This window comes from Polypterus senegalus, chromosome 15 (assembly GCF_016835505.1).
Source record: "Polypterus senegalus isolate Bchr_013 chromosome 15, ASM1683550v1, whole genome shotgun sequence".
Taxonomy (NCBI): Eukaryota; Metazoa; Chordata; class Cladistia; order Polypteriformes; family Polypteridae; genus Polypterus; species Polypterus senegalus.
The window spans coordinates 47,162,385-47,190,155 of NC_053168.1; the positions used below are offsets into that span (position 1 = coordinate 47,162,385).

At 36.8% G+C, this 27,771-nt stretch overlaps 1 protein-coding gene across 6 annotated transcripts in view; it reads right to left on the bottom strand.

The window, feature by feature from the left end:
- The window catches only part of chn2 (chimerin 2), a 517,847-nt gene that overhangs the window by 6,026 nt on the left and 484,050 nt on the right, over window positions 1-27,771 (bottom strand). For all 6 annotated transcript variants that reach the window (XM_039736389.1, XM_039736390.1, XM_039736388.1 and 3 more), the window contains 4 exons: window positions 18,662-18,835; window positions 17,914-17,991; window positions 5,652-5,789; window positions 1,806-1,911 (listed from right to left, as the gene is read on the bottom strand). In XM_039736389.1, coding sequence (XP_039592323.1) covers window positions 1,806-1,911; window positions 5,652-5,789; window positions 17,914-17,991; window positions 18,662-18,835 — 496 coding nt within the window. The remainder of the gene's footprint in view (window positions 1-1,805; window positions 1,912-5,651; window positions 5,790-17,913; window positions 17,992-18,661; window positions 18,836-27,771) is intronic.

Genomic DNA, 27,771 nt, shown 5'->3' on the forward strand with positions numbered 1-27,771 from the left:
GACTCTGCAACAGTTATCTTTGACTAAAGTCTTAAACAGCTGTATTAAAATTAATTTCCATCTTCAAAGATGTGTACAGTATGTGTGTGACTTGGAATAAGTGATTTCTACAAATTGATGGATCTTTATTTTGGTATTCACAGTATATTTAAATAATAAATACAATTTACAAAGTACAACATGTTGACGCAGATGAGGAGGCCCAGGAGCTTTCATTATTGTTGTACACTTGGCTGGCACCAAGGCAACTTATAAAGCCAAGATTAGTTGCAACTGTTAACAGTTAAGAGTAAAGGCAGTTTTACCCGGGGTACTCAAGTTTATTTTGAAGTACCATTTTGATGTATTTGAATAATATACATTTATTTTTTATTTACATATCAATTGATTGATTGGATATTATTTGTCCTGTGAGTCTGTAGCCTTATTTTTATTTTTCTGCTGCTATATGCATCTGAATTACCCTTGGGATTAAGAAAGTTTATCTAATCTAATATAATCTAAAAATGTTCTGTAGCTGTATGTAAGCACTAATAAAGTCATTTCAAAATCACATTATTTATATAAATAATGCAAAAGTGACAAGCTTCTCAAACAACTTTTCTATTACAACAGTTCTATTCACAGGCAGATTTTGTTTTAGGAAGCAACCCAAATCTATCACAGCGAACACATCTGTATTTGGTTTTATTCAAGGTACACCTGATGCTGAACAATGACACAAAAAACAGAGACTGGTTTTAACCAGTTAACACACAGACATACTGTAAATGATTATTATTTTCTCTTATACTAAACATTTCTTATTTTTGGTGTCATAATGCAGAATTAATTTGCCATTAGGTCAGAGCTAAATACATCACTTTTATGAAGTGGTGTTGTTTACATTTATATTACACAATTCATTTATGGGTACCACAGCCCAATCTGACTGCAAACACATCTGTCATCTGGCTCAGTTTCAATAAAAAAGTAAGAAAATCTATGACAGGCTTTTTTGTTCTTCTGAGCATCTCACCAGAAACATATAGTTTAGTATAGTAATTAGAATTAGGTCCTGAAGATGAGGTTTTACATGAATACAATCACAGTGCGGTGCATCAGACCATAGTGTGCCCTGCTCTCAAAATGAGATTCCGACAGTATTTATGGAATTTATACCAAATCTGTGTGGCAGTATGCTGATCTAATAGACTGTTTGTGCAAATCAGGAAGTCATTTGTGCTTTGTGTTTTTTAAGCGACTTGCTAAAAACGTACACAGTTTGTTAGAGGTTAAAGATACAGTTAGTAGTAGTTTATAGTCCGGTGCCTTACTAACTCTGTCTGCTTTAGCATCTGGTAGCCAGCTTTGAATTATACTGTTGATAAAGCATTTTTTGTTTTTATTTGTGCAAAGGCCATGTGAGAGCTAGAATTGAAAGATTATTTGTCTAGCACGGAAGTAACACTTACATCTGAAGAGGGATATTACTGATTGATGTTGGTAACTATTTTACTTATGGCATGTCAGCTGTACCTAAATACATTAGTTCGCTAAATATTGTAATCATTATATCTTGCTGATATATTGCGTATCAGAGTGGCAAAGTATGGATTCTTAATATCTAAAGCTTTAACCAGACAATTGTTAGACCACAGGCTCAGATTCAGTCACTGGTTTACTGTTTGAATAAATCTATTCATTAAATCCTCATCAGACCCCAAGTCACTGTAGAAAATAAAGATTTAAATTCCGTATTAATAAGAGGCATTAACATTTTAAGAAACTAGTAGAAAGTAAGAAAGAAAGCAAAAGTAACTTACTTTTTAAGATGCGTCATTAAGTACTTCAGAGTCTCATAGTGGGCTGGAGGTAACAAAAGCAGGGCTTCATTAATTGCTTCTAGTCTTGATTCTGGATTTGTAATTTCTATAAAAAGAAAGAAGCACAATTTAATTTGCTTAAAGGTTAGCTACTGTATGCCTGATCAGTGGAATACATAATATGTGTTAAAGTTGTTTTTCAAAAGATATAACCATTCAAAATGTCAAAACCTGACCCAGCAAATTGTTTGAAATAATACAGTAGCTTAATATAAAGCCTGCATCCCAGCCAGCAAAAGCATGTGGCACTCCTGCAGCATCGTGTGACTAGGCCTCCTTGAAAACTTTACAAGCCCGATTAAACGATGCATGTTGTACATATCAAATTGTAAATGCTCAGATCACAGTAAATAATTCATAACTAAAAAAATAAAATAGTTGATATATCATCTATAATAAGCATCTAAAGATAGTCTTCACATTTTAGCATTATGTAGCAAATAAACTTCTGTTTTTTGACAATTTATTTTAGGGGCTTGTCATATACCAAGACAAAAAGCTGCAGTTACCCCTAGTTTTTCATTTAATGTTGGTTTTGTCAAGTTGTAACTATTCTATATATAACAAAAATATTCAGTACACAACACAGTAGTTAATGTCATACTATGTAATTTTTTTTATTGAAGCAGAAATGAAATGCAATGCAATGAAACACTGTAAGGAATAATTATTAACAAAATCATTGCATGAAGAAAAAAATGTTTGCTGCACCTGATTAAAATGTGATAAAATGTGTGCCATCTGTCTAGTAGGTGTTTTCTGCTCCTCGCCTAATAAAGTGAACTGCACAGATAGAGGCGAGGTACACATAACTGTTTCCAAGTCATTCTAGCTTAAAGGCTCCTGCTGCCTGAAGCCTTCTTTCTTATAATGAAAATAAGATAACATGGCCTTGGCATGGAAGCCCAAGAGGCCTATTGTGACTGGTAGTGATCCAGAAAGGTGAAAATTGTTTCTAGCAGGCAGTGTAACAAAAAGTGCCAGTGGATTTTTCTGTCCTTTGGTAAAACAAAGACAGGGTACAAAAGAAGAGACAAAATCCCTAATTATACAAATGCTCATCATTTTCAAAGTGAAATGCCATTCCTATAGTTAGGTGCAGTTGGAATCATAGTGTCAGGTCTGAAAAGATTTCACAAATACTGTCTTACAGTTTTAACAGAATAACGTATTGAATGTTTTTCTGGTTGCAAACATCAAAAGGTTTTAATCTTCTTGAATAAGTAAATAAATGTTTCATAAATGTAAACAACTTTACATATATATGACAAGAGATATCCTAATGTAATAAGCTGCTACATATTATAAATTGTGCTTCAAGATGGATACACAGATGTGATCATCTGTTGGCTAGAGACTGATTCTAAACTGAGGTACAACTTACAACTCAACATAAGAATAATTAATTGCATTCTTTTTTTTGTTATTTAAAGTTGCATGCCATGCAAATTAATACTCTTTGTCTCACGCCTTGTCTAGTTTGAAATACTAAATTTTTAAAAACCTTCTACCTATACTTGTCTCTCAAGAAAGGTGTTTGTCAGATCATTTGTTAAAACCTGCCTGACTTGTTCTAACAAAAATACAGTAAGCTTAGTCTTGCATTTTTTAAAGTTTATTTAATTTCTTTCATTTTCCTTATTAGTCAGCAAAGGAATAAGCCCTTCATGGTCTAAATCCGAAAGTACTGGATTTGGAATGCGAGCACTATCATTTTCCTTTCTCATGGAGATGCAGATGTTCAAGCAGGTAATTTACCAGTTACGTTCATTTCAAGGTCTCAGCCTTAATAAGCTTTGCCAAGATCTGCAATCACTGAGCCAGGGTGAGATTTTTTTCTCTGCTTTGAAAATGCAGTGTACAGTGAGGGAAAAAACAGTCATAACACATGAACATCCTAATGACACTCTGAAGCTACAGGTGTCTTTACAAAATGAGCAAATCGCAATCCTGGACACATTAATATGATGAATTGCTGCACAACCTTCTTAAAGTAATTAGTCCAACGCAGTATCACAGTACAGTAGCTATAATCTGACAGAACTCAGACTGTGGATAGATCAGTTTAGTTAAAATAGTGAAATGTGAAATGAAATAAGCAAGAGAAAGAGTATTGGAAAATACAAACTTCATTAAACAAATCACAAAAAACTCTGAAAACTCATAGTCATTCCACTGTTGAATAAAACGGCACACAGTGTCCTAATAATAAACATTTCTTTTAGAAGACTGCTGTTTATTTTTATTTCTGCTTTTGGCGACATCCTTATTATTTGAATCATATAAAATTGGTCCCGTACGAGTGAGTGTGACTTGTGATGAACCCATGCCTTCTTCAGGGCTGATTTTCCCCTGTGCTCCTGATGCTGCTGAGATAAGATCCAGATACAGACACCCTGGATTACATTCATTGAGAATGAAAGCTAATGGATGTACGTGTGTGCTTTATATATGAAGCGCAATTTGTGAAGAATTACTTTGTGTGAGTTGCTGTTCCTGATAATTAAATAGGTGCATCAGTACGGAGACCAGAGAACTCTTAAATGAAAACTCTTAAAAGAAATCAAAAAGAAGAAGTAAGTAAACAGGTAAACTGCAGAATATCCTACTTGTCATGTGGGTTAGGCACCATAACATTTTGAGGAAATTAAAATCTGAGCCACCTGAGCTGTTCTCATTTTCAAAAGAAAGTAAATATGGTTCAAGCCGAAAGCAATTTTTAGTCTAGCATTTATTAATCATCATCATTATTTAAACTTTTATTATCATATTTTTTCAGTTAAGTTTATAATAAATATGCCAGCTTTCTCCATATCCATGTCTATCCAGACCCGTTTAAACTAATAGCTCATTTCTGACATAAATACACCACGTATGTTAAATAAACTGGGCGACACGGTGGCGCAGTGGTACAGTAGCGCTGCTGCCTCGCAGTTAGGAGACCCGGGTTCGCTTCCCAGGTCCTCCCTGTGTGGAGTTTGTATGTTCTCCCCGTGTCTGCGTGGGTTTCCTCCGGGCGCTCCGGTTTCCTTCCAAAGACATGCAGGTTAGGTGGATTGGCGATTCTAAATTGGCCCTAGTGTGTGTTTGTGTGTGTCCTGCGGTGGGATGGCACCCTGCCTGGGATTGGTTCCTGCCCTGCGTTGGCTGGGATTGGCTCCAGCACACCCCCGTGACCCTGTGTTTGGATTCAGCGGGTTGAAAAATGGATGGATGGATGTTAAATAAACTGTCCAGTCCTAAAAGCATTTAACATAATATGAAGCACATTGAAAAGTTTCTTGGGCAAAGGGATGAAGAAGGCAGTTTGATAATCAAGTTTCCATGAATTCCACTCCTTATCCAACCATTCCAGGAGAATCTTGCAGTAACGGCAGTGAGGGGTATGGAGGACCTACTGTATTAAAAATGGCAATAAGAAAAAAAGTTCTTTGTGGTTTAAATAGTTTTAAATAGCATAAATGAAAGAACTGTTTAATTAACTAATGATATGAATAATAGGTCCAATACTGCCAAGGTGCTTAGTGCTGCCGCCTCATAGTACCTGGGACCTGGATTGGACATCATGTGGGTATGTATTTTGTTCCAAGTATTCTGAATTAGCTGAACACGGGTATGTATGAATATGAATGGATGCATGCCCAGAGATAGACTATCATTATTTTAAGGGCTAGTTTCTTCTTCTGGTATTGACTCAGGAAGGTTTGAAAATAGAATAAAAAAGAAGTATAAAATAACATACCACTGTTGAAAAAGCATACATAAAAAACACAATTTCCTACTCACTTGCAGCTTCTATGAATTTAGGGTAACCGTCATACGTAATCACTGGTATTGGCAGCTCTCGGAAATAAAGCTTCAGTGCACCAGTAATGATGTTGATGTCTGCATATGCATTAGCACTGATATCAGCCTTGTCCCCATCTGCAAAAGAAACAAGAAGCCGTTTGTTGGGGGAATACAATCCTTTATTTATTACCAGCAATTTTTTGGTCATCTATGTCTGAAATGTCACACTTAATGTCTTCTGCTCAGTGTTCACTTTTCAAAGCAGTCACTTTACTTTTAACATTTTGACTTACTGTGCAAAGGCAGAAATGAACTTGTAAGTAACACAATTTCTAGCCCAAAGTTAAAAGTGTACTATTAGATTAAGTGATACATTAAAAATTGCTTGGCTTAATGCTAGGAGTATTATGAATAAAATAAATGAGTTGGAATTATATGTAGTTGCACATAACTTTGATATAATGGGAATACCAGAAGCCTGGCTAAGTAACAGAAATTAGCAGCGGTATAGCATTGATAGAAACACATTATTTAAAAAAAATAAGAAGGGCGGGTATGTAAATATGTTAAACAGCATTTAGATGCAAGTTTTCTTCAATAAGATGGTGAATCACAGCTAATGCACAATTGTTTCAACTTATATCTTTTTAGCAAGTTTAGAGCAAGATAATACAGTTTTAGAGGACTTTAATTACCCCAACATTAACCGGGCTAGATTTACAAATAATGTGACACAAGAACAGGAGCTTTTGACGTAATCGGTGACTTTTTAACAGAGTAAATTAAAGCATTGTCAAAATACAGTATTCAACAATAATCAGGATAGAACTGAATAGGCAAATGAGATTGAACCATTAGGATCTAGTGATCATAATATTGTAGATTTCACATTGTTTTGGCAGAATGCATATTGTAAAGCAAACACATTTAAATTTAACTGGAATAGAGTTAACTTTGAGGAGATGTGGATTGCCTACATAAGATAAACTGGGATACGCTTTTAAGTGAGGAGGCAGTGAGGAGATGTGGATCATGTTTACAATAGTTTCACATATGCAAAATGCAAGACAAGTTCATCCCAAAATTTAGAAGCATTAAGAAATTAAGGAAAATACTGTGGTGGATAAATACGAAACTAAAAAGTAAGGTACAAAGGAAAAAATAGCTACCCAAGTCATGTAAGACTAGTAACTCTAGCACTAACCACAGGGCATGTGAGAGCAGCGGTTAAAAAGGATATTGGGAAGGCTAAAAGACAGCTGGAGAAAAATATTTAAGGCAAAAGATGACACAACGCGGTTCTTTCAATATTTTAGTAGTAAAAGAACAGTAAAATTGTTTATATGAGTTTACATAGCCTTACTTTTGTCATTCTATTAAGCAATACTCTTTTATTTGTCCATGTTCAATGATTCCTTAATCTACATGATTGGAACTGTAAAAGCAACAAACAATAGATGTATACAGTCAGTCACAGTCACTTCAATATCACCCGTTATAGTTAACCAAACACACACTTTTTTAGGATGCTGGAGAAAAACCCACACAGACTGAAGGAGAATGTGAAAGCTCCACATAGATGGCTGCCTCACAACTCCAGAGTCCAAGGCTCAAAACCAGTACTGATCCCTTTTTGACTGTATTGTTCACATTCTTTCTGTGCATACGTCAGGTTTTTACAGATTTTTTTCACTCACAAAGCTGTGTAGGTTAAATTAATTGGCAAAGCCGTGTAAGAACCTGTCTGCTTAAAAAAGGAATACTTCACTCATTTCAGCATTTATATTCAGGCTGAAAACTAACATACCGTGTCTAAGATTTTTATTTATGCTGTTAATACTGAAACTACTGTATGCATGTTTTTAAGGCATGTCGTTATTTTCGTTTTCTCCAATTTCGCATTTTAGTTACAATATTGATTTTTTATGACATTGTCATGATTTTTTTTACATTAACCACTAGTGGTAATCTGAGAAATTCACCAAAGTGTTTTTTGCAGTGAATAGGCTGTGTTCGCTGGTGACCTTGTTTGACAAATTTTTTTATGTAAATTCTGCATGTAGCTGACTTAGGTTTTTTTTCAACCAACCCATGATGCTTTGTGAGTCCAGAGTGGCATCACAGAGCTGTACCAACCATGTGCAGAAATGTAATCCATTTTTACTGTAAGATTATTGGTAACTTGGCCATCGCCGGGACACAAACACACAAAGAAATAAAATGCTGTATCGCACTCAACACACGGCTCTTTGCTATATATGAGTCGTCAATGAACTTTAAAAGGTAAAAAGGGGTCCTAGAGCCACAAACGTTTAGAAGTACGGCTGGATTTCCATCCTGCATGTATTTAAAAAATAGATAAACAGTATTTTCATTTGAGGGGTGACCATAATGAGAATATTAGTGTACTATCAGCAGATACAGTATATACCACTGATCCCTGTGAGCTGGCAGCACAGCACTGCATGGCTAATTATGCATACAGATTAGCTATGTGCTCAGTTAAGATCCCAGAGCCAGTCTTAAAGGAGCCCCCCTACTTCCTCTGTCCTCATCACAAAACCGCGGGACTTGCTGTGAAATAATAAAAACAAAAGATTTAAGATTACTTACAAGGCATTTCTTTGGACTTGCTAAACATATCTGCAGGGATAAATCTGAAACAAAACAGACCAAGTGGCTGTGGCCAGAGCCGCATCAAACAGTGGAACAAGCCAGTCCCATGCCACTGTTTTGTGGCATAACCATTGTGTTCCTCAAGAATAGAAATCTGTGAGTGCAATGATCTATATTTTGTTTAGTTGTTGCTAGTTTGTGGCTGTATTTTGTTTGTAGTGTTTGTTCCCTATGCGTCTTTTGTTGTTTGTGACACAGTGGCACAATGTGCCTTACAGGTTAGATCACATATTTGGCCACCATAATTGGTCCAGCATAGTTGGCAGAATTTTCCCTAGCCTCCAGGAACACATAAAAGACCATTACACTATTGTAATCTGCTCTGAACTAATTCAGTTCCTCCTTCTCCATCGAGTTTAATGCATTTTGTGGAGTTACACAAGCTTTTCTGTGATATTGCCAAACTCACAGTGAAGCGAACCTTCACTATTAATCACTAAGCTTGTTTTTAACATTTTGTTGCACATATTAGTTGTAAAAGTATGAAAGCACTCTGAGCCTGTACAAAGTGAGGAACATTACACAAAAATAAATTCAACTTGAAGTGAACAATAAGTTGACTCAACATGAGTAAGTGACTGTCTATACATGAGTGTGATGCGCATCTTACTGCCGTTTTGTTTCTTTGGTTCCTGAGTTATAAAAGCAAAAAAATAAATAAAATTTAAAACCCACAAATTAAACACCTAACATGTACAGGCAAACAACAGTAAAGCTGGTAATTAATTTAATTACACAATACGGTTTGTAGAGATATGTGGTATTATTAATACATTTTTCCACCAAACTATGATACTTTATTACTCTTTTACTGGACATTCAGAAATTTAAAACTCCAATGACATTTGAGCTAAGTAAACGCCTGCCCTTTTGAAATCTGAGCACTTGTAAAGAGCACAATAAAAAATGCATGTTTGTTAAGTTTGTTAGAAAAAATGCTCCCTGAGGATCTCCTCCCACATCACAATAACATGCATGTTAGACTGACTGGTTATTCTAAACTGTCACCATATGAGTGGACTCTTGTGATGAACTGGCACCCTGTCCTGGGTTGATTCCTATGTTGCTCCCAATGCTGCCAAGATAGGCTCTGGCCGACTGCAAATCTGAGTTAGATTTAGCAGATTTTTGAATGTTATGGTATGTTATGGTTGTCTTCAGTTCCTGCACCTTAGCTACGCCCTGAAAGCAATCTCAGAGTAAACAACAGTCAAACAAATTCTCTTATTGATGAGCTAAAGTGCATATGAAGCACATAGCATGAAAAAGAAAAATGTGGGGCTGATTGCAGTAGATGTAACTTAAGAACAGCAGACGAAAACAAACATAATTTAATGGTAGCTTTTATCTCAGAGAAAGAAGGTAACTGCTGGCCATGGTCATTTGAAATACTGAGCATAATGGTGTCATTGTCAGAGTAGGCCCTTTCAGTTAATAAACATGGGTGTGAATTGCTGTGACAAACAACTACGCTCTGTTAAAAAGCGATCAGATTTCTGTCTCGGCAAGACAGAAGCAAAGTCTATATCAGAAGATCCATCTCTTTACTGTATTACATGTTTCAATGCATGAGTCAATTTTTGTGCATGCTCAAATATGGATTAACCACCTTTCATCGAAAAGCTTAAGAGCAATGTGAAATGGAGACAGACTAAATTAAAAGGAAAAGAACAAATATATAAATATGTTAGAAATGGAATGTCATGCTTTGAGTAACAGGATCTAGTTTGCAGTTACCCCAGTAACGCAATGTACAGTTTTCAAATTGGTACTGTAGGCCAATGACAAAAATAGAAATAAAAAAAAAAACAGAAGCAAAGTTAGTATTTATTTTCCTTCTGGAAAAATATCTACAAGTATTTGCAAAAATCATACTAATAAACATAGGCAGATGATAACAAAAGGCTAAGCAGGTTGTTGTTGTTTTTGTAGCGACAAACTCCCCTGATAAATGAAGCGAAGTGTAAAATTCCCCTTTAGGCCCAGAGTCCCTGCAGAGTTAAAATGGTGATATTACAATGTTAAATTAACGAGAGTCTCAAACCCTAACTTGCACAAGTGTACAGTATGTTGAGTACATGCTATTGTCATAGACATACTTGACAAAGGTTTTTATCTACCAAACAGTGGAGTCTGCTGCATATACTGTACTTGAGACTGATTTGTCTAGAGGCACTTTGACTTAAAATGTCTTCTTTGGAAATATAAGTGAAACCGTGGAATGGCAGGCACCAAAGGGAAAGGCAAAATGAGGAGTCTATTAACCAGTAAGTCTGAGCAAAAGAGACAGCAAAACTGAAAGGAAGGCAAAAAACATCATCAGAAAACAAAAGACATTGCCAGCCGAAAAGATCCTTTACTTGCTTGTGGAGCATATTTTATTTGTCTTTCAGCCATGGCGATGGCATCTTAAATAGGTGGCAAGTGACACGTGAGTGTCATTACCAACAATAAAATTTCAGAAAATAATGTACCTGTGACAAAAATGGCAAAGTGGTGTTTTCATTCTCATAACATTTAATAATTAAACAACCAGAAATTCAAGTTTAAAAATTACAAAAATGAAACATAGAGGTTCAAGGGTAGCCACAATATAAATTCATGACACCTACTGTGTTAGTCTTAAGTGAATGCACAATAAAACACAACTTTATAACTTGATTGAGCGACCCACATTCAAACACCAAAGGGCAAGAGCTCACCCTGAATAGATAAGTATGAACATCCTTACACTTGCACAGTTTAGTGTTACTAAGCAATCAGAGCATCGTGGGAAAGTTTGCATAACCATATCAAGAATATCTCTGTCTTATTTATAACTTGTAGACACAAGGTTGTTATAGTCACTGATCACGGTGTTAGAGAGAGAGGACAAATTGCATATTAATTGGCACATGCAAGTAAGAATTTCACTGTACTCTGTATATGTGACAATAATGACCCTATAAACCTACTGTACACACCTCTCTAATTTTTGAATCAACTTTTTCCTTTATGGTATGTTATACATCTGAAGACTTGGGTGCCAAATGTGGATATGCCACCTCTTTGTCTTACAGCACACTCACACACATTAATACCAGTAAATTTGGATACCACAAAAATTAAAGACTACTTAGGGAAAGCATGAAAATGCCACACATTTGACAGACTAGGAATTAAATCCAGAAGACTGTAGCCTGGAGACAACAGCAATTCCCACAAGTATTTGTGTGTGTGCCCTGCAATGGGGTGGTGTCTCATTTAGGGCTGGTTTCTATCCTGAGCCAAAGACTGCTGCGGATAACAATGATAACCGCACTGTTCATATACTGTAGTAGTTACAGATAACCTAAATGTTTTGTTTATAAAGTCATTAGAAAGTGCGTTAAAGTTAAATATCACATCTAAAATGCTTACAAAGAAGAATTATCTGGAAGTCTGAACCTCAGAATAACTTGAAGATATGAAAAGAATCCCTCAAGTTCACATAAAGGGATAGAATTTAGGATTGTAGTAGCTGGATCTTTACATGAGGGTTATAACGTGTTTTAGATAGTTAGTCAAACGAGATGCAGCTTAAAGATCAAGTTTAATGTAGTATCATGTGTACAGAGTACAATGAAATTGTTGCATGCATGTTAAGCCAATATGCAATGTGCCACCCCTCTCCAGAACCACGATAAACAAGAATCTGTTAAAATACAGAACTACAACATTTCCATACCACTTGCTCAGTTATGCTCCCAGTTCATGAAACCTGGTGTGCCCCATGTTGAATGGCCATCTAATCCATACCCTCACGTCAATGCTCATATTAAGCATTGCTAAAACATTGTGATACACACGCCTGGTTTGGCAAAGTAATGGTTTTCTTGAGATCAGGTCTAGAAGCACATAAAGGACTTTTTTCAAACACATTTTTAAATTTTTGGATAGCAAAGGCAAACATGGGTATGTATTCATGCAGCTTCCATTTGCAATGCATTTTGACAAACACATGATTGTCTTCGTAAGCATTACTTCTGAACATTTTGAAATCACTTCAGTTCTTTTGTCGGGCAACTCCTGACTCACCAGTATAAGAAAACGTCCACATATGACATATCACTCAACTCATCTTGATTTTTAGATATGTAAGACATTAAGCTATTTTGGAGTCCCCCCATATTTTTGGCTCTTTAGGTCCGAAAAACCCTTAATTTGAGCACATTTTTGGAACATATTTTGTGAAGGAAATTACATTTTTACGATAAAGAGTAAACTACTAGGTGTCTTCAGCAAAATGATCATAAGGACTTGAGGTTGTGCATGCTACCTCAAACAACCCCCAGGGTCTTAGCCCAGAAAGGAATACGAGGGGTCAAAATTACCCCGTTCACAAAACTTTGAAAAAATGGGGATTAGTAACATATGCAGGCATTTATGCTGTTTTGAGGTTCTTGATCGTGAATATGATACTATTTTTGATATTTGATTATTTATCAGTAGTCCTAGTCCTCTATGAGCCACTCAGATAAGTTAAAAATTTCAAACATAAGCATGTGGGTATCGTTTAAGACTATTTCAAGGTCAGTGATTACAAATATCATGTAATTTTGGATCCTTTCCTTGGCACATAGCCTTCTATGGATGTCAGTCAGAGGTTAAACATCAACACATTTCTAATACATTTGAGAATATTTAGACTTTATACAATTAATTTGACGCACACATTTCAATATTTAAAATATCTGAAGCAACTATTCTTATTTCTTATGTACTTCTACCTCATGAAGTAAACCATTACATTTCTTATGAACACCCTAAATTATGATGACTTACGCTAATTCAGAGTTTTTTCAATATAACAAACCACTGGATATAAGTAAAGCACCAGTGTGTAAGCATAACAGTTTCTTACATTTAATAGGGAAGGCTCATTTTTTTTTTTTTTTAATGCTGACGCAATACATATTTTCACACTTTGAATAGGAGACAAATGACTAACTATCTGTGACTGTCAAAGGAGCACATACCCAGTGCAGTATTAATTTAATGTATGCGACAATTGTTTTAGTGAGGATTCTGAATAAGAAGACTGTGTTAATCTTTGTAGAAATATCTTTCCAGTAGATTGAACAAAAAATAAGCTGCCTCCAGCCACAAACTCTTCTTCTTAGAATGGACGCTGCTGGAAACAGATGTGTTACAATTTCAGAATGACCTCATACTGAAAAAACATCAGCCCTGATAAATAGCTAGTCAATATACAAGGACAGAACAGAGTGCAAGATTTCCCAGTACAGTATTCCATGACATGTACCTAAAGGCCTTACCCAGCTAATATTTTGATGACATGTTATTTTCTAATAAAGAACAGAAACAGGTAGAAATTGAGCAAGTTTTCTGTTTTACTATTGCAATAAACAGGCAGCATAAAACCCTTTTTCATATACAAAATGTCCAAGGGGACACATGGTGCAGTAACTTGGTTCCTACACAAGCAGGGCACTTACAGTAACTGTGAGGGCTTAAGCAGGGATTGACAGAACATTGGTGATCTGAAAATAATTCCATGGCCCCACCAGTCCCATTTCAAACCATTGGGCACACTGAATGTCTCAGTCTTAGGTTCAGTTTTATTTCTCAGAGCCCAGTGCTGCTTGGTCAGACTCTGGTTTACAATTTTCCTGTACTCAGTGAAGCAGGCTTAGAAATGGATGGACAGACATTGTTTTCTATAAGTTAGCCTGTTTGTATCCATGAAGACATACTTCAAATGACCAGGAAAACTGCAAAATCTTTCCCGTTTTATGTACATTTACAGTATAAGCAAAGCTGGCAAATCAAAACTGGCATAGTGTACATGAGTGTGTGTGTGTGTGTGTGCTGTGAAATGTACTGAGGTCTATTCCAAGGCTGATTTCTTACACATACCTCTAGACACCTCCCTATAAACACATACTAAACTTATCTCTTTTGTTTGTATTTTGATCCAGCTTAGTCTTCAAGGTGCTGTACTGATATTTGTGCTCATTAATGGATTTGTTTATTTGGCTACATAATGCCATGTGACCAAATCAAACTTTCTCAGCCTTTTCCATACTAGTTCTCATTCTTTTCCACCATTTCTGCCTCAGCTTTTAGTACCACATGCTGTTTTTTTGTTCAAAATGCTCCTGTCGCTATTTCAACCAAAATAAATACAGTGCAGATTAGATGCCAGCTAAGTTGTAACAATATGGCAGTAACACAAACACTGTGACAGTAACACATCAATAGGTGTGAACTAATTTCATGTGTGTCACTATGCATGATAGCTATTATAGTTATATGGCTATGGCTCAGGAATTTGTACAATTAATTAAGTATAGGTCCAAACTTGTAGAATATGAATGCTTATTGTGCATAATATTAATTAATTTTGTAATAGAGTACTTTGATTGGAATGTTACATGAGTGGGGGAATATTTTGAGCACAATATGTTTAGAATCCAATATTCAGTATTGTTATCCTACAGCAAAGTTTCACTGATACCCAGCCTTCTTACTGTGATAGACTAGAACAGAAAAATAGTTTTCAAAAAAAGTTCTTTAAAAAATAATATTTATATTTTTTACAGTACACAAGCTTTATACTTAATAAGTAAAAACAGTATCACACAAAAACAGAAAAGAACAGATTTCAGTGACTTTCAACAAATGGCACTGTTTACTCTGCACGTTATTCAGGCTGTTGACAACCAACTGTAAATTAAAGAAAGTAAATTACATGCTGCTTCTTCCAAGAACTGCAAAATGACAGATTTCTAAGAAAACATATTTAAGTTAGCCATATATCGTTATGCTCAATGTGTCCTACAGAAATTCAAAGAGGTCTGTTCAGTATACAACACACTGAGGGTGATCTGAAAAAGCCATTAAGGCTCTGTTCCTTCTCTCTAATTAAGTTTTAACTTTTAGACTAGAATTTTGAGAAGTTAGCTTTATGTAAATTAAACAAGTATATAGGCAATACTTCAGCATACATGTTATGTCAAACACTGTGTAAATAATATTATCTAAGGGCAAAACTGCATCAAGTTCCTCAGTTCAAGAGATAATTCTGTCCTTTCAGTTCACAGTTTTTTTAACATATCACAGAGATTGACACAAACACATGGAGTGCTCCACAAAACAGAAAAAGCAGAGACTGCAGACTGCAGAGGGCAAACTACCTCAAGGTTAACAGACTGAGTTACGTATTTCTTCATCTGGCAAGGACTACTGATTTATTTAGACAAATGTGCCAACGTAAATACTGATATTGGTGTTTAAGGCAAGGTCAGTACTTGGCCCCTTAACATGACATGATGTATTCAAGTTTGATTCATATACCACATAAAATACATTTAATTAGATGATAAAATTGGAAATTTGCTCAAAACACTGTTCCAAATAGGTAAAGTACAAACTAGAAGGAAGGTACTTACTGTATGACAATGTAATTACTATGTTCTTTTATGGAAAATATAAGAATAGAAAGGCTTCTGATGCATAAGATGATACACACAAACCTTAGAATCTGGAAAGTGATAATTAAATGTTTCAAATGCACCTTAAAGTAAAGTTAATACTTGAAACTGATTTTTGCATTTTATACATAAAAACTAAAAAAATCATTCGTTTAAGAAGAACAAACTTCCTCTCATCCACTCAGGAGCATTTAAATGTGGTGGCACTTTTCATCAGTCACTTGTGCTCTTGCACTCCTTCTCCTCCTTTGCCACCCTTGTATTTAACTGCCTTATGGACACAAGACACTAGTGGGCTGGGAGGGAGTTTGGAAGTGGATGCGGCTGTAAGGCTGTATTAATTTTCATGAACATGCTTAATCCGGCTCAGGGACACCATCTGATTTCAAAGGGAGGTCAGTTTGATGCCATTCTTGCTTGCTGCACTCAGTTTTCTTGTGTCTCGTTACTGTGCTCACTTTTGCCATAGTGTAAGATTTGCAGGTTAAACAACGACATGCAGCGTAAACTTGTCTGTTATAGTGTGATGATCCCTTGCCCAGTTTTATTCCCTCTCCACATCTGCTCCTGTTTCAGTTAATCACTTTGGTTCAACCTACACAGCATGTCATTGACTATTAGCACCTGATTGTTACATAATTTGCCTAATCAGTCACAGAGCTATATGCCTTCAAACATCACCTTTTTTAACTGGAAAGTGCTGTATTACTATGTTAGTTTCTTTTTTTAATTTGACAAATTAATTCAGAAGACACAAAATAACCATCTAAAGCTGATGTCACATTACACAACTTCTTGTGGTTGGCTTGGTCAGAATTGCCAACAGCATTTGCTGATCTCGTCGCCAGTCAGTCATTGTCCAACCCGCTATATCCTAACTACTGGGTCACGGGGGTCTGCTGGAGCCAATCCCAGACAACACAGGACGCAAAGCAGGAAAAAATCCTGGGCACAGCGCCAGCCCACTGCAGGACACAAACACACACAGCACACACTAGGGACAATTTAGGATCACCAATGCACCTAACCTGCTTGTCTTTGGACTGTGGGAGAAAACCCACACAAACCCGGGTCTCCTAACTGCGAGGCAGCAGGGCAACCACTGCGCCACCATGCCGCCCATCTTGTCGCCAAACCATGTCAATTTATACCACTGAAAATTTCTGGGACTATCACATTTAGCAAATGTATACCGACCTTCCCAGCGTAGCCATGCTCGTCCCTTTTTGTAACAGTCAATAATGTGCTATCTGACAAAGCCGGCACTGTGCACACATATGGTGAGTTGTGCCTCAACCTCTGCCCCCTTTTTCATTTTTCCATTCTGTCATGGTATGTGTAAAATCAGAGAAACAAGTTTCTCTTCTATTTGTGAAGTCCAAAATACCTTATTCCTTGTTGCTGCATTACATGAATTGAACTTTTGGATGAGCACCCATTGGTTTTCTGCTGTCACACACGCAGTGTCCACCCCATGTCTAAGGACAAAATAAAAACGGTTTGATTTTGTTGGAGTGAGTCACCGGGCATGTCACACAACTTGCTTCAGGGGAACATGCCATCAACTATCTCTGACTTACTAAGATTATATAAATGAAGAATACAACTGAAAATCGTAGGAAAAGTCGTCAAATATAACATGGCCTTAATACAAATATTTCTGCAAACTATCTAAAGTGCCTAAGACTTTTGCACATCTTCTTTGTAGTTTGCTGTGGAGTGATCCTTTACAGAATGTGGCTGACCTTGGACAGTTAGAATTTTGACCTAAAACCACACTTTAAATATGTGCCAACACTGTACATATGTATATTTTTGCATATTTTTTATTTCATGATGTTTTTCTGTTTATTTTTAACATTATTCTTTATTTTTATGTTGCATTTATTTTTTTTCCCACTTTATTGTAAATGTCGGTGTGTGCCTGATAAGAATGAATTTAAAAATATATAAAAATAAATCTAATTTCATTTTTTAATCAGCTTTAGTAAAAGTAATATAGCATTTACATTTGGCATGAAAATAAATAATTTGAAATAGAAACATCTAGAGGCAAAATGCCCAGCGCACAGCACAGACTGTCAAGAGTAATGGTATGAATCACCCACCTCGATCAAAGGACATTTTAACATCTTCAATGTGCTCAGTGAACCCTGAGACTCGGTAAAGTCCTTCTGAATTCAACCCTGGAAAACAAAAGAAGCAACTAAGTTTTTGCCACAACAGACACTAGCAATGCTATGGTAATGCTATATTAAACATTTTCAGAAACTAAATATTGGGAATTTTTTATTATGTCAAAGATTAATCCAGTAAGCAATTTAGATGAGGGTTTCTCTCTGGCTATTTCTGATATTCATTATCTACATATGAATGATCATTCCTAATTTAATTAAAGAAAAGGCATAAAAAATCAATGTTGTATTTCCTTTGTGTACTGTAATATTAATCCAACCATTAAACTCTCAGACTGTGCTAAACTAAGATTATTTGAATTAAGTCTCTTTACATCTCTAATGTGTAATATTTTGACAATGCTTTCTGTCTCTGAAACAACATCAAAATTCTTGCACTCTAAAATTACACACTGGAAACTAATGCCGATTTTTCCATCCCACTTTTGAAGCTTTTCTAAAAGAGTAGAGCAGCTGGTTTGACATCTAGTCACTAAAGCTAGCAAAAGGTTTGAGGTCAACTGCTGGTATGAAGCTTGGCATTCAGAGTGGGCTTGGGCTTATTGTTCTTAAAAGAGTTCCTTAAGTTTCAATCTTCTCAGTTTACAGATAGCATCATCCTTCCCTTTAATGTCTATTTTTAACAGACGCCATCTATATTTAAGCAAAAAAGATTTTTAACCTCGTTCTTCTATCTCCTGGATGCACATATCCACCACCATAGGTCGTTGTGTATTGTGTGCCTTCACAAGAGTCGTTAAGTCACAGCAGTAAACTTTCTTGATCCTCTTCAAGTCAGGCTGGCAGTCGTTGGGAACGTATTTAGAACACTGTTTATGAACATTGAGCCCACAGTCTGAAAAAAGGTCAAACACATAAAGAAAATAATTACTTGGTCATGTTTCAGAAATAAATCATCTTATTGTGGCTCACAGGTAATAATCAACAATTTTAAATATTAGTGGGAAAAAAGTACTAGTGAAGTGTTGTTTTTAAAATAGTCTATGCAGTTTTTGTTTTCTATAACTATAGACTTTACAGTATTTGAATCATGATCTGTCCAGTACCTAAGAGCATGTCAGCTATTGCTAGAATGATTTTATTCAGTATGGGGGAGTTATAAGCTAGAGCAGTGCTATTGTAGCACCCTCAGTTCTGAATGAGTCCAAAATATTCCACATATTAAGACTTTTATTAGGCAAAGCAATCAAAGGAAGGAGGTGAAGAAAAGGAGTACACAAAATATTGAAATATCAGGAAGGAAACTTAAACCCGTTGAATTTCTGTCTAATGGTTGGGGGCTCGTCTGTGTGTGCTGTGCTTTTTCTGTTGGCATAACAGCGGGAAGTTGATTCTTCTGAAGGAGGAGCTGTGGGTACCCATCCATCCATTTTCTAAACCCCTTTATTCTCAGTATGGTTGCCATAAAGCCTGAGTCTATACCAGCAACCTAAGGGGACATGGCGGGAAGAATTGCTGAAGCATTCATTGTTAAATAAAACTACCCAATTTTGGGTTTTACTCTCTTTCGGTGTGTGTGTCTGAGTTTTTCCATCTCTGTGTCCATGACAATACTTTTCATAATGTTACAGAGTAGCAACAGTTGCATGCAGCTTATCACAATATCCTACCTTATTATCTTTTCCTTCTTCTACCACTATTTTGATTATTATTATTATTACTATTACATAAGTGGTGAAGCCTCAGCAGTAGTATCAGAAAACTACAAAACCTCATCGTATGTGCCAGTTTATGCCAAGGGGTACTGTAAAACTGTATCACTCATTGTCATCACTCAATTTTCAGATGCTCTGACAGGGACTGGGATGCTTTGTAGATACTTAGGGCCTGCTCTGAGGTAGAACAAATTCTTATCCTAGAGTGACCTTTACTGCAATTTCTAGGAGTAATTCTGAGATGCTTGATCAATGAAGGCTCCAAGTCCGCTCACTGGCTGTTCTTTTGGTTAAGAGGGCAGCAAAGACCCACATATCTCTGCCTGGAGCTGTGTGAACGCTAGTGGCCAGAAGGTGTTCTCAGCCCGACGACTACTCTCTCACTTCACTTAAGTTATATACTGATGGACAGGATTGTATTGTCAAACCCCAGACACACAAATACAATAGATAAAAAAGTAGTCTGTCTTGTGGCATACAGTAGCACAGTAGTGATAGTATAAACAGCTTTCATATTAACTCCAATGTGTATTTTGGTATCTCTGTCTCAGATCTGCCTACTTATCAGTCAGAAGGGATTTTCTTGCTGGAATGAGCTCTGATAAACAGGTCAACTGTCAATGGTAATCCATGTCAATGAACTTCAGTAGCCATGACCTGAATTAGGATGTTTGTAACCCTTCAGACAATCTCCTCTGTCAAACTCAACTCATCAAATTCCTCGAGATCAGTGTTCATGTTTGTACTGTTAGAGTAGGAGACATACAGATACTACAGTATATCCACTTGCTCAATCAACTGCCAAAATACTTTACTTTTGCTAGATTGCACTGAGTTTAAGCATTGTTTATATTGCAGGAATTTTTTTAAGAAGCTTCAATGTAATTCAAGTAAACTGGTACACTGAGGTTCTAGAGCAGGAAGTACATGAATAACATGTAGTATTATGACTATTATTTTTGGGGTAGGCCCCAGCTTCCCTTTGACCCTGCGCAGGATAAGCGGTTTCAGAAGATGGATAGATGGATAAACCTGCAATAATAAAGTGCACAGCTGTAGGTTTATGCTTGGTTTAGTCTATCAACTAAATTGCTAGACCGTCTAAATGATCAAATGAGAAATGTGGCTCTGCTGCATTTTTTTTTATTATATATTATTATATATATTGCCCAGAGGGGACTGGGCGGTCTCTTGGTCTGGAACCCCTACAGATTTTATTTTTTTCTCCAGCCTTTGGAGTTTTTTTTTGTTTTTCCTGTCCACCCTGGCCATCGGACCTTACTCTTATTCTATGTTAATTAATGTTGACTTATGTTTATTTTTTATTGTGTCTTCTATTTTTCTATTCATTTTGTAAAGCACTTTGAGCTACATTTTTTTGTATGAATATGTGCTATATAAATAAATGTTGATTGAAATATTGATTATATATAATTTTTCTGTAAAATCATGGCAATGCATGTAGTTTAGAGTTTTGACTACTCTTACGGTAATTTATGTGTATACCTGTTGTTCTCATGCAGATTTTACAACTGAATAAAATTTTAATGGATGATTTTCTGTATATACAGTACATCCATCCATCCATTATCCAACCCGCTATATCGTAACTACAGGGTCACGGGGTCTGCTGGAGCCAATCCCAGCCAACACAGGATGCAAGGCAGGAAACAAACCCTAGGCAGGGCGCCAGCCCACCGCAGGGCACACACACCAAGCACACACTATGGACAAATTAGGATCGCCAATGCACCTAACCTGCATGTCTTTGGACTGTGGGAGGGGACCAGAGTACCCGGAGGAAACCCACACTGACACGGGGAGCAATGTTCTCTCTAAGCTGAGCGCGTGAGCAATTGCTCACACGAATTCAGAGTGTCACTTATACTTCCCGCACGATCGCTCATTCTGACGCCCTCGCTCGTACATATCACAAAAATTGGTGCTCATAAATTTTTGACTTAAACAAAATGTCGCTCATAAACAATGTTTTTTTGCTACTCCTTAGAGGGAACATTGATGGGGAGAACATGCAAACACGCAGGGAGGACCAGGAAGCGAACCCCAGTGTCCTAACTGTCAGGCGACAGCACTACCCACTGCGCCACCGTGCCGCCCTATTTTCTGTATAGTATAGCACAAAATTATTTTATGCTATTTTGATAGCTTGTGTGTTTTAAGTGTATTCTTTGAAAACATATATTCTCATAAGTGTTTAAAGAACATTTACTTTGTGGATTGTTTGAATCTGTGATTGACCTCGAGCCAGGCAAGACCATACTTAACAAGTGTTCTATGCAAGGTTGGCAATGATTATACAATTCTCTTTTTATTCTTCATTATGTCACTATTATCATCTCAGATGATCTTATGTTCTCAATGTGCATGGGTTCCATTCTGTGTTTTTAATTCAGGATGTCAGGTAGCATCTTTTGCCCTAATATCTCCTGAGCCTTAGTCAATTCTGTGTTTGCACTGTAAATATAAAAAAGGGTTTAATTGGGTTTTGCTAGGATTTTCTCGCTTCTTCTAACAACCATGGAAGAAATTTTCAGGTGATGGTAAATTGCTCAAATGAATCCCATACAACAGACTGGCATCTCACTATGAGAGTGCTTATACTTCTTTCTGTGTAATGGAATTCAATTTGTTTGTAAAATGGATTAACAATAAATCTCTTTTTGGATGGCCTTAGTATGCACTGCTTGTTTTTATTGTTGTAGTGTTTTTTATATCTTTTCACTTGCTGTAATTAAACATTAACTACAAGCTGTTAAAGGTATGCCCATCAAACTTCACCATTTCATTTCTTCCATCTATGTTCTGTTAAAGCTACTGAAATGATCTTGTTTGCTATGTACTGTACATTGCAATGTGCTTATAGTGTGGCTGATGCTACTGAATGCAGCTATAGTATGTTAGTCTATCTGTGCTAAACATTAAGACTTTCTTTGTTTCCATGCCTGGTTTGCTGCAGGAGCCCAAATGTTTATAAAAGGAAAGAAGACACCAAGCCTTTCACTCTGAAAGCTGGCCACTGGCACGCACTGCCTTCATGATGCAATGTAAATTCTCCACTATCTTTTCTTTTAATTTTAATAGTAAATTTATTTTTAGAGGTTTAACCTAGCACAGGTATATTGAGGTAAATATATAAATTTTTTGTTTTTCTGTCATGTTAAAAAGTATAATTATTCTTGATCAAAGAAGGTGCTGTGTTCTTTGAGTGATGAGCTTTGCACTAAACATTACTTTTAGAATGAAGGCCAATAAAAGATCTACCTTGGCCTCGTCAGGCCATATTTTCCCAATGCTTCAGAAGATTTAATGAGCACTCTTACAAATTTAACATAGGCTTGATTGTTCTTTTCTTCTAGGAAATGTCTATAACTTTTTTATGATTAGCATCAGCATCTTACAACGTCCTGATAAGTGTTCTCCTTGTTCATTCTTCAGTTTTTGAAAGATGTCCTAATTTTTGAAATGTCATGGCTGTGCCATATTTCTTACAACCCTGTTCTCCACAGCACTCCATAATACATTATATACTGTATGTGCATAAAATGTAACATTCTCAAACAAATTCAAGGTCACAAAAGGTTAGAGTCAATCCCAGCAACACTGAGTGCAAGGTAGGAACCAACATTGGGCAGTACACTAGTGCACCACAGAGCTCACCAACTCTATATGTACCATACACAGACATTCAGTTTAAAACAGTAATTAATATAATACACATGCCTTTGTATGTTGGAGGAAAACTTGAGCATCCACAAGAGAAACACTTTAAAACCTTTTAATTTCATAAAAAACAGTAACTAGACAAGTGATTTGAAGGCAAGGCGTTGGATCTGTGAAGCGGCACCCCTGACTATGGCGGGGCCATGTCGCTCAGGGTACACGTAACATCCTGAAACTGATTGATTCAATTCTCCTGATCTGTATCTTCTATCAATAACATCCCACAGTGTTTTGAACTTGAACTTTTTGTGGATTATGTTTACCTACAGTATGCAACCAAGAATCTTATCTGTGAAATTTTACAAAAGAAAAACTATTTTTGTGGGTGTACGCTAACCAGAAATACTTAGATTGATGTTAGGTGAAGGCCAATTACATTTTTATGTGATAATGCGAATAGTAAAATCCAGAAGCAGAAAGAACCCCTATTTTTCCAAAATAAAAGAGACACTTTTCATTTACTCAGTTTTTGCTGAAACATTATTTGCTATAAATTTGTTACTTAAGGTGACAAATGTTTGTCTATACTTCATTGTCTAGAATTGTGAATGCAAAAATAAATATGGACAGATATGGTATCACTGAATGGGCACATTTTTGTTGCCAGTCATTTGACTATTTCTTTCATTACTGAAAAATGTTAGAATTAAAAAAAATTCAAATAAATAATGAAGATATTCTTATTCTGCGGTGGGCTGGCACCCTGCCCAGGGTTTGTTTCCCTCCTTGCGCCCTGTGTTGGCTGGGATTGGCTTCAGCAGACCCCCGTGACCCTGTGTTAGGATATAGCAGGTTGGATAATGGATGGCTGGATGGATATTCCTATTTCCACCCAGTTTTATTGGTGTCTTTCACAGCAATAAATCTTAAGTGACACTAGGCCCAAAATGAATGGAAACATTAATCATTGCTTTAAAAAACTGTGGCGAGCGGCTGGGGGTGGTTCCCAGCCGGGACGCCCAGAAGGACTGAAGGAGGGATTACACCACCACTGGACCACGAGGGGGCGACCGTCCTAGTGGCTATGGGGACTAAGGGAAAGAAGCATAGAAGCTCAACCCTATAGGGGCCCATGGTCACCGTCAGGGGTGCCCAGATACCTGGAGAGCCCTGGTCCTCAGCACTTCCACCACACCCAGAAGTGCTGGGGGGAAGAAGACCAGAGACACCTGGAGTGCTTCCGGGTGCACAGCCAGCACTTCCGCCACACCAGGGAGTGCCGGCAGAAGGTCATCGGGAGGCACCTGGATCACATCCGGGTAGATATAAAAAGGGGCTGCCTCCCTTCACTCGAGAGCTAGAGTCAGGTGGAAAAAGACGAAGCCTGGAGGAGAGGAGTGGAGGTGGTCAGAAGCAAGGCATTGAGGAAAAGGCCTGGACTGAGGGTGATTGGTGCGGGAGCACTGGGTTGTGTGTGTCATTGTGAATAGTGTAAATATGGTGAATAAACGTCTGCCTGTCTGTGTCCGGGCTGTTCCCCACACAACTTTATTTGAAATATCTTTTTTAGAAGAGGGAAGTTTTTCGGTCACTTAAAGTGAAAAAAATGGAAATAGTTTTCAGTAAACCTTTTTTTGTGAACTGTCTATAAAATAAATAAAGATCTAGCATATACGTACTGTAATAACAGTGATAAATTTGATCATGATTGGTGTGTCCATTTCTAAATGATACGTGCCACAGATGCAGATACAAACATAAACATACTGAAGGATGGACAGATACTTATAAAAACAGAGATACAGAAATGATCAGACATTAAAAGTTTGAGCCCCATTTTAAAATTTCCCCTTACATCAAGTATGAAGAATGTAAAAAGATTTGCAAAGATTCAAATAATATTTTTTATCTTGCAATGATTTCATCTTGCACTCAAATAATGTAACACTTGCTTAATCCAGTTTAGGGCTCCCCATAGCACTATGGCACAAGGAAGGAAACAGCTGTGGGTAGGCAGCCAGTCGACCTCTGTGCCAGTCTGTATGCACATCCACACTCAGATTTTACCTTTAGGAATGTTGTAGGAAAATGGAAGTACCCGGGGGGAAACCCCTCATGCACACGGAGAGAGCATACGCTACTAGCACGTAGACTTTTACTGCTCATCTGGAAGAATCCCACTCCACCACTCTTAAGTCATTGGGTAACTGACATTCTATACTACTTGAAATTGACAAAATAAAATTTTCACTTAAAGGATCTGTTCAAAACATTTTTAATATATGGCAGGTTCTAATCTATAACATTTTAGAATCATTTTCTACTTTGGGGAAAAGGATACCCTTCTTTTCTTGCTCCTATTACAGAGTAGCTGCGGTTGCTGGCTCCTCTCTCTTTCTCTTTCTTTGGGGGGGTCAAATTTTGCTTTGATTTGTTAAATCTTTCTTGACTTTAGAATCAATAAAATATGAGAAAAGGAATGTTGGAGGAAAATGGAAGTGCCAGTGCGAAAAAGCCCACATGCACACTGAGAGAACATACAAAGTCCGCAAGACATTGACATGGCATAGGCTTCAAACCCAAGACAGTGGATGTGTGAGGCAGCTGCCATCCTATTAATTATATATGAGGATTAGCATATTTAAATTCTGTTTTCTAACAAATTTTAATGAGCTGATGGTTCTCACAGTTGAGCCACATTCAAATTATTTTTGCACTTTATCCATAATGTTATACTTAGTTTCCTTCACAAGGTTAGTGTACACGATAAGCATTTTCAAAATCTATTCATGTAGGAATTATCCTTACTTTATGTTTGGGATTTCACACTAGATGTTGGTGATATCCTGAATAATACAGTAAAAATAGTATTCCCATTCAGTTATTGTTTTACTTTAGTTTCAGTAGCTTTCTATCATTTTTGCTTGATATCTTATAATCATTTATGCTGTATTGTAATGATGATATTTCTGTTTTAATCAGACTGTTCATGTTTTATTAACTGGCACTTAGGATACATTTACACTTCAGAACTAACAATATAATTACATCTAATCTTTTATCAAATTATTCATTCTCTTATTAAGACAGTGATTTCAAATTAGAACAGTAGAACAATCTAGATGAGAACAGCCCATTGATCCCAACAAAGCTTGCAAGTCTTATCCAATTAATTCTTTCAAAATACCATCAAGTCTAGTTTTCAAAGTCTCTAAAGTCCTACTGTCTACCATACTACTTGGTAGCTATTCCTTGTTGTTTCCAACTGTGTCCTTGATGAACCTCATTTTAAAATAACAGTCTCTATCCACTGTTCTAATTCCATTGATAATTTCTTCAATCATGTCTCCTCTTAAAGGAAAAGGCTTTTAATCTTTCCTCATAATTTATCTCCTGTAGCCGTGGAATCAGTGTAGTTGCTCTTCTCTGGAGTTCTTCTAGTGCTGCTATGTCCTTTTTGTAGCCTGAATACTAAAACTGTACACAGTACTCCAGATTGGGCCTCACTAGTGTCTAATAAAGGTTCAACATAACATCTCTGAAAAGATCATCATTTGCTACAGGCCATATATGTTAGACGCATGTAATCATGTCTATGGAAACAATACCATGTAAAAATTACTGCAAAAATGGTTATAACAAAAAGTGCATTTTTCTTGCACCTTGAGGTTTTTAACTTCTGCTTGGAACGGACACTCCATGCCTTGCTCTTCCTTTCTATCTTTCACTAATTTCTTGTACAGTAGCCTCAATTCAGATGACTGCTTTTAAAAAAAATGCTTCTTTGTTCACACTTTATTATCCAAAGAAGAAACAGGAACAAAGCACTGTGACTGTATTTAAAATGAAAGGTCTTTGTCTGGTTACTCCCTTCTTATTATTATTGTCAAACCCTTTTTGAGGAAAACCCGTTTGACATGTTTAACCCTAGAACAAGTATAATTATGAAAGCTTTTGGTATTTACAGAGTTGAAAATAGACTGAATGGAAGAGTAACCTGCTACAGCATACCATATTTGTTAGACATTCAGAATTAACCTACATGCCATAAAAAGTCAGAAAGTGCAATTCTTTGAAAAACAAGTCATGAATGTTGAACATTTAAAGTTGTTTTTGGTTTATTAAAACTATAAATACAGTTTGCATAGACTTTGCTAAGGGCGGCACGGTGGCACAGTGGGTAGCGCTGCCTCCTCACAGTTAGGAGATCGGAGTTCGCTTCCCGGGTCCTCCCTGCGTGGAGCTTGCATGTTCTCTCCGTGTCTGTGTGGGTTTCCTCCCACAGTCCAAAGACATGCAGGTTGGTGCATTGGCAATCCTAATTTGTCCATAGTGTGTGCTTGGTGTGTGTGCCCTGCGGTGGGCTGGCATCCTGCCCAGGGATTGTTTCCTGCCTTGCACCCTTTGTTGACTGGGATTGGCTCCAGCAGACCTC